At 28.5% G+C, this 7,763-nt stretch overlaps 2 protein-coding genes across 6 annotated transcripts in view; one reads left to right on the forward strand and one right to left on the reverse strand.

The window, feature by feature from the left end:
* The window catches only part of LOC108754775 (protein Jumonji), an 8,332-nt gene extending 7,616 nt beyond the window's left edge, over positions 1-716 (forward strand). For 2 of the 3 annotated variants that reach the window (XM_018497360.1, XM_018497359.1), the window contains one exon: positions 1-57. Coding sequence is in view for 1 of the 3 variants with exons in the window: in XM_018497361.1 (XP_018352863.1) it covers positions 1-90; positions 212-514; positions 621-716 (489 nt within the window). In the remaining 2 variants the exon portion in view is untranslated. Of the gene's footprint in view, positions 91-211; positions 515-620 lie in introns of those variants that run through there. The other variant, XM_018497361.1, reaches the window with a different exon arrangement.
* A 2,718-nt stretch (positions 717-3,434) lies between these two features.
* LOC108754817 (solute carrier family 35 member C2) overlaps positions 3,435-7,763 on the reverse strand; it is a 9,107-nt gene continuing 4,778 nt past the window's right edge. For all 3 annotated transcript variants that reach the window (XM_018497440.1, XM_018497443.1, XM_018497442.1), the window contains 5 exons: positions 7,512-7,723; positions 7,367-7,439; positions 7,016-7,268; positions 5,876-6,051; positions 3,435-4,259 (listed from right to left, as the gene is read on the reverse strand). In XM_018497440.1, the coding sequence (XP_018352942.1) occupies positions 3,915-4,259; positions 5,876-6,051; positions 7,016-7,268; positions 7,367-7,439; positions 7,512-7,723 (1,059 nt within the window). In that variant the 3' untranslated portion in view covers positions 3,435-3,914. The remainder of the gene's footprint in view (positions 4,260-5,875; positions 6,052-7,015; positions 7,269-7,366; positions 7,440-7,511; positions 7,724-7,763) is intronic.

Below are 7,763 nucleotides of genomic sequence, written 5' to 3' on the forward strand. Positions count from 1 at the left end.
GATAGTTGCGAACCTTCTATCTTTTCATTTGAGAGATTGTTATTTAATATTATTAATGATACGAGATCGCATATAGATATATTGAAACAGGTAGGAATAAATTTATGCTGTAATTGTTAGATTAATATTTAAGATTAAAATATAGATAGTCATATATTGTCACATAAACTTTTGAATTACTTAGCACTACATTATAATTTTATATCTTTAGATATTGCCGAGTGTAATAAAGATTTGTGAAAAAGAATTAAATTATCGTAAACAGCTGGAAAGTGTAGGTCTTATCAATAGAGAAAGATTGCCTTTACCAGTTAGTGGAAAAGGGAAGAAAGGGAAAAAGGTGAAAGATGATGATGGCGACTTCGAATGTGAGACATGTAGAGCTAATTTATTTGTCTCTTTGGTAAATAATTCGCAAGATGACAGCGTTTATTGTTTATCACATGCCTTGCACTTAATTAGTTGTAAGAAGCAGATTTTGAAACATTGTACTCTCATGTACACATATGATGAAGTAAGTACAACTTGTTATAAATCAATTAATTAGTACGTCATATATACTATACACAAGTATAAACAAATTATCTAAGAGTAATTATATCTTAATTTATGTTTATTAGGACGAATTAGACGAGTTAATTCACAAACTGGAAAATAGAATTGAAGCCAAATCTAAAAAAACTAATCAAATAAAACAAAATAAGCAAGAAAAATAAATCTGTTATTTTATTTATAAAAGATAAAAGTGATCGTTATTTATTAACCAATATTAGAATAAGCATTGCATAACTAGCAAATATGATCGCATTGTGTCTTACTTGTTATAATAGAAACTAGTTTAATAAAATTTTTTTATTTATTGCATAATAGATAAAAATGATGAATGACATTATATATAAATAAAAATTTCATATTATATGATTTGGTCCAACTCTTTCGAGACAATTGTCATGTATGTCAAATTACGAGATTTCGCGATACTTATCTTTAAAGAGTTAAACAATAAATATATTCATATTTTATTGTTGGTGGAAATTATATCTAATATATCTGTTGTAATTTATTTGTAAGAAAAATTTACAAATTACAAACTTGTAATTCTTTAAATTTATCATAAAATGATCTTATCTACTTCTCTTGTCTATGATTAAATTAGAATTGCAGAATAGTAACTGTTTGAATAACATATGATTCTTTTATAATTATGTATTATATTTATTAAAGAGATATATATTTCAAATAAAACTTGATAATAGAAAAATTAAGATATATTCCGAAATACAAAATAAATTATTTATTAACAAACCTGTGTCCGATTTATTTATTAACTGATGTAACGTAATATGATTACGTATTATGTTGACTTATAGCGAATTCGACTGGATGCACTCAGTGCGCATTGATGCACATTAAAGCCATCGTACATAAATTGATGTAAAAATATATGTTTAATATAAATATAAAAATGGATTAAATTCTGAATACATTTTATTATGCTATTAATATATATAAGTAATATCTGTATTTTGCAATTCGAAATATTTGCATATCTTTTCGTCTTGCTGAAAAGACAATCTAAAAAACGATGTCTTTTCATCATTTTTTAGACATCTTTTTGCTTTGTCGGAAAGACAATTTGAAAAAGATCTCTTTTTCGTTATCTTTTAGTATCTTGTGCTATCTGGATACGTGCGTAAGATTTTTAAAAACGTATTATTTTAAATAACTCATCATATTTGACACTTAATTAGTGCGTTTAAATTTATTAATTATTGTGCGTTCATTATTAAAAGATAAATGTTGAATTATCATTATATTTTGGACGTGTATTCTAAAATAATGTGCACGTGCATATGCTAATCCAGGATTGATAAAAATCATGTTTTAAACATGTTTTTTTATAATACTGTTTAAATTATGTATAAAGCATTAAAGACATATTTTAAAAAACATACAATGTTTCATTCTTAAAAAAAAAAAATATTTTTTGTCAACCCTCACATACGCAGGTGTGCACGCACACCCGCCCACTCGCTCTTACACACGCGCGCGCGCACACAATTTAAACAAATTAATATATTGCATAATAAAGCTCTTATAATGTTAAAAACAACAATAATAAATCTTTATATGTAGTGACGTTTTTCTATCAATATTAACACATGAAACATTTCACGCTTTCATTTTTGTACTTCGCAATTTTTTAAATTATCTTCTTATTAAGTACTAAACTTAGTTTTCGTAGTTTTTTGCTTAAAAAAACTAATTTATCTCAATATCAAAAGCAAAAAATACCAAAGTATTTGCCCTCGCTAGCTATACATTTTTCCCATCTTTGTGGCAATAAGTGGATTCCGCGACAATAGAACGATTGGTCTTTTGAAGCAATCCATTCATCAATCCATTTTCGCATACCCTCTAATTTCTGAAGTGTGTATCTACCAAGTCGTGCTGCATCGATCGGAACAAGTAATAGTCTAAAGGAACAAGTCTAGTGAATACGCTGAGTGCGGGAGAACTTCCCACTCGAGCTGCATTAGTGTTTCCTTGACAGCTTTTGCAACGTGTGATCGAGCGTTGTCGTGCAAAAGCATAACTTTGCGTCGATTGCTGGCTACTGCTAGCCTTTTTCCAACAATGCTTCATTCAGACGATTCAATTGTAATTGACATCAATTCCCCGTGATACTTTCGTTCGGTTTGAGTAGCTCGTAGTAAACGATGCCTTGCATATCCTACCAAAGAACATTGCTTTGTGGCCATAGATATTTCGCTTTGAAATAGATGTTAATGGTTGGCCAGGGTCCACCCATGACTTTTACGTTTGGGATTATTAAATAGATCCACTTTTCATCGCCAATCACAATGCGCCACAAAAAACTTTTTTTTCTGTCTGGTGAACAGAGAAATAGAGATGTTTAAGCGATTTGTAATGACATTTTCGGTTAAAAAAATGGCATTGTTCGCTTAAATAAATCTTTTCGCACTGAATTTTTATTGACAAATGTCTAACTTCTAAAATGAAGCCAGCTTCAGATGTAAATTACACCTACAAGTCATTTAAATGTGAGCCGCAGAAACTAAGTTTAGTTCCTAATACATGTTAGTATACAGATGTATATCGGGAAATCTTGCATTTTCACAAATATATATTTTAATTAAATTCTGATGTATTTACTTTTAACGTTAATCAAAACATCAAAATGTCTGTTATTTTTGATATATTAAATTTTATAAACATGTGATATAAAAGAGTGACCCCAAATCTAGCTCATTTTGTAGTCCTCGAATTTCGAATCGGATTATATGCTATATGATACTATACGACGGGACATTAAATCTCAGAAAAAATTTAAGTTGAACATAAGAGTACTTTTGAAGATACGATAAGTCAAAAGTCAAAATAGTCAAATTTTCAATATTTTAAATATTGTTCAAGTAATATAGACACAAAAAGATAATTAATATTTCCTTGATAACAGTAGAATTTTGACTAGAAATAAAATAGTTTCTTACCTCTCCCAGTCCCGTTGTTTAATATTTTAAAGAGATCCTGAATTCGTCTGTTTTATCGACTCAACAAGATTTACACATATACGATTTACATATCATTAATATATCACTACATCAGTATCGCATGCAGCGTACGTACAAATTTTCTAACTTTTTTTTTTAAATTAATGTTCCTTCATATAACATCATTTAACATACTGTTTAATTTGAAATTCAAGGGCCACAAAATACATAGGCCAAAAACGTATGTTTTTGGGGGTCATTCTTTATGATAGCCACAACTTCATTATTGACTGCAAAATTTACACTGGAAAAATCTGAAATGCTGTAAGTCATAAATATACTTGAATGTTCGTCTTAATAAAAAATAATTCCTTATCAGATCTAAAAATTTATGATATATCACTGTTCTCTGCGTTGCAAAATATCTGACAATATTTGGGTCGAGTTATCACTTTCTCTCACATCTTCATCAGAGCTAAATTCAGCATTGAGAAGATTAATTAAAGAAGTCGATTTTTCCGTCAATAATGGCACGTTCGAATCGGTTTCCTCTTCGCGTTTAGCATTGTTGCTTGCCATTTTCGATTGCAATTCCATATTATCAACTGCTTTCTTTCTGTTAAATAATACTTTCTGAACAACATGAAGTATTATACCACCAAGGCACATTAACAATCCTACAAAGTTAAGGCCAGTCAGTTGGTCACCTTTCAATACAAAGGCCAGTGCCAATGTACATATTTCCTGTAAAAAATCATTACAAAATGAAAAACATAGGGAAATTGAAAATTAGCTAAATAGAATGAATATTAGTATTATCTATGATTATATTTTCTGTGACGTGTATTAATAAAACTTGATACCTATAAATCTTATATTTTTCTCAGGGAATGAAAATAACACTATTACTTGTAACACCGTTACAAGTTACTTTTTTTGTAACTGACTGATAACAGCGTTACTTTTTTATAACGGTAATTATTTTTTTTTCTTTTATAATAGTAACGAATTTTACAATTACTTTTATCGTTATTTTGAACCTATTGACCTAATTTATCAATTGTTATATTTTATATTTTAAACCTATGACATAATTTTGTACATATTCAATCTTTAATCTTTAGCCAGTATTCATAATTCGTTTTTACTTCATGACCATTTTAAGAGCCTCAGCAGAATGAATGATGACTTATAATCTTGAGATAGAGGCAGCGGTTGATTTGGACGTTTTCAGCACTTTTCAGTACTTCTATTCTTATTTTACGTACTTATATTTCTAATGAACAATAAAGACAAAATGATGATTACAAGCGCTTAAAGCGCGTGAGTGTCCAAATCGATCATAGCCAATGTCTTATGATTTAAGGCTCGGTTACACCAACATTAGAAGCTGCACACAAGCAAACAAATAGGAAACAGAGAACAAAGAATAAGAATTTAAAAAAAAACCTATCAGAAATTATATACTATGAAATAACAATTTCTGATAGGTTGAAATTCTCACTCTGTTCCCTATTCCTTTGATTGTGCGCAGCCCTATACTTTGACTGTAAGCGAGGTTTAAAAAATTTCTCTTTATCTCTCTCTTTTTCTCGTCTTTAAAGAGAGAAAGTGAGAGTTAAAAACTGGCAACCATTTAGTAACACATTTTGTAGAACTCAAACTTAATCTCGTCTTCATGAATTTCAAGGGGAATATTTATATTTATAAAATTTAATTTGAACTTTGATTTATTTCAATGAATATACGATGATTTTTAATAAGTTACTGCTATTGAAAAATATTAAAAATTTGTGCTAAAATTTAGTGCACCGTTTTTTTGCATGAGTGTAGTTACATATGAGTATAATTGTTTTTAATACAAATTTCAATTAAACGAGAATGAATTGAAATGAATTCAGATTTTCAGAGATAAACATCCACGTGTAAAATAAAACCTTTTCAATCCGAATGCATTTCTATTTATTTATAGAAATTATTATATATGTGCATAATTATATGTGTGTGTGTGTGTGTGTGCGCGCGCGCGTGTATATGCGTGGGTATACAAGCACTTATGTATGTTAAATCACATTTTTCTGTGCTTTTTAATCTAAAAATATTATCAGCTTTTTCTGTGTGCTTTCTCGTAAATACAGCTTAATTCATAATTCTGAATAAGAAATGCAGTTTTTCTATCCAATTGAATCCAATTGAATTTAATTAATTAAAAACAGTTTTTTTATTAGATTCACTGGACTAATAGGTATGCATAAAAATTTCAATCCATTTCAATCCATTTTTTATTATTGGAATAGAAAACATGAACATAATATTTATTACAGTATAGAATTCAATAATAAATTGACTAATAATTTTACCTTACATATTCCCGAGATTGACAATGTCAGACTAGAAGTATAAGTAACAACTAAGAATTCCATCACTTCCATACTAAATGCTAAAATGGCACCTGTTACTACAGCAGCTGTAGTCAATAAAATATTATTGATGTTGCCCCAATCGGTGATTCTAATACTATCGTATATTTTGCCACCTAAAATTGAACAAGTTTTTAAGATGATGCTGGAGTGACAGGAATTAACGATATTACAGGTGATAAATTTTCTTCGAATTTACTAGGAGTCGATTATGTATTTTAAAACTTGAAAATTACAGAAATAATTTAATAGAATTTACTAAAATATTTATAATTTTATCATCCTATTCAACACCGTATTGAATTTGCTCATTAGTGTAATTTTCATCTCCTTTCAAAATACGTAATCCTAGCAATAGGAAATCGATTTCAAATATTTCAAAACAAGAAAATTGTAAAAGTAAACAGATTAAAATTTTATTTTTGTTTTATTTTTGTTAATTTCATTGATCAACATCTAGTGAATTTGATCGCTTTTGTAATTTTTATCTTGTTTTAAATACACACTCGATCGTTTGAATTCAAAAACCTTTAAGAATAGAAGTAGATACAAAATAAAGACGCGGACAACTTTATACTAAAAATGAAAAAAAAATTTAATTTGTCACCTTTCACTTTCATTTTTACCTTTTTTATACAATACTTATATACATAAAAATTTTTACTTTTCACGTTTTCGCTCTAGAAAAATAATTATATGATCGATATCTTGACGTAGAAGGTTGCTTAAAGCGGTATCTACAATGAGTTTTAATTTAAAGTTTAAAGTTTGAGTGTGTCTGAATATGAAGAAAGAAATAACGAAATGAGTCATCCAATTTTCCATGCAAAATGAAGAAATTACGAACTGATTGTTAAAAACTTTTTAATGAATAATGAGCGACGGCTGTTAGAGGTCATTTAGGGTCATGACCTTGATAAAATATATAGAAGTCAAGGTCATCGAAATTAGCCTCCCCTGAAGTGAATATTTATCAAGAAATTTCTAATTAATTAAGATTAATTCTATAATTAATTATATTATATATATAATTCTATTCTATAATTAATTATAAAATTCTGTTACAAAACGTACAATTACCTTCAAACCATAAAGTCACTGATATTGCTGGTAATAGCATCCAAGGCTGCATATAATACATCATGTCTATCGGATCATGGAGGCCGAGTTTCGATCTTTGCATAATTAGTTGCGTCATAGTCCATCGAATACCACTCGCAAATGATGCTAAGAGACACAATATAAATCCAAGAATGCCAAATTGAGTAGATTTATAAGTGAACATCGCTAATCCTCCTGCTATCATTGCCACTATCCCTACTAAAGACCATGACTACAATGAACAATAATTATTATTTATAAGTTATATAAAAATATTTAATATATATTTAAGAAATATCACAGATTTTTTACAGAAAATCTCAGCCTTACCTTTTTCTCTAATTTGAATAAAAGAGAAAATCCAAGAATAAATATAATAGTAGTTGACTTAGTCATAGTGACTCTAGGAAGAAACGTCATGTACTTTATAATAAATTCCTTACCATCTTAAATATTGCTATAAGATTATACTTACAAAGATATCGATATTAATGAAAGTGCCCAATTTGATAAACCAATATCGACACCACTAGCTATGCCAGGTACCATTAATGAATAAATTATATTTTGCCATGGAAGATTTATTCGTTTACTATTGTAACATCTTCTAATGGCTCTTATTAATGCGGATAGTGCAAACTTTATAACTAAATGGCAAACGACCACACCAAGTGGAAAATTAAAACCCTAAAAACATACAAATAGTTAATACATATAAATAAATGTA

The sequence above is a fragment of the Trachymyrmex septentrionalis genome, unplaced genomic scaffold (assembly GCF_001594115.1).
Source record: "Trachymyrmex septentrionalis isolate Tsep2-gDNA-1 unplaced genomic scaffold, Tsep1.0 scaffold80, whole genome shotgun sequence".
In the NCBI taxonomy this organism is placed as follows: Eukaryota; Metazoa; Arthropoda; class Insecta; order Hymenoptera; family Formicidae; genus Trachymyrmex; species Trachymyrmex septentrionalis.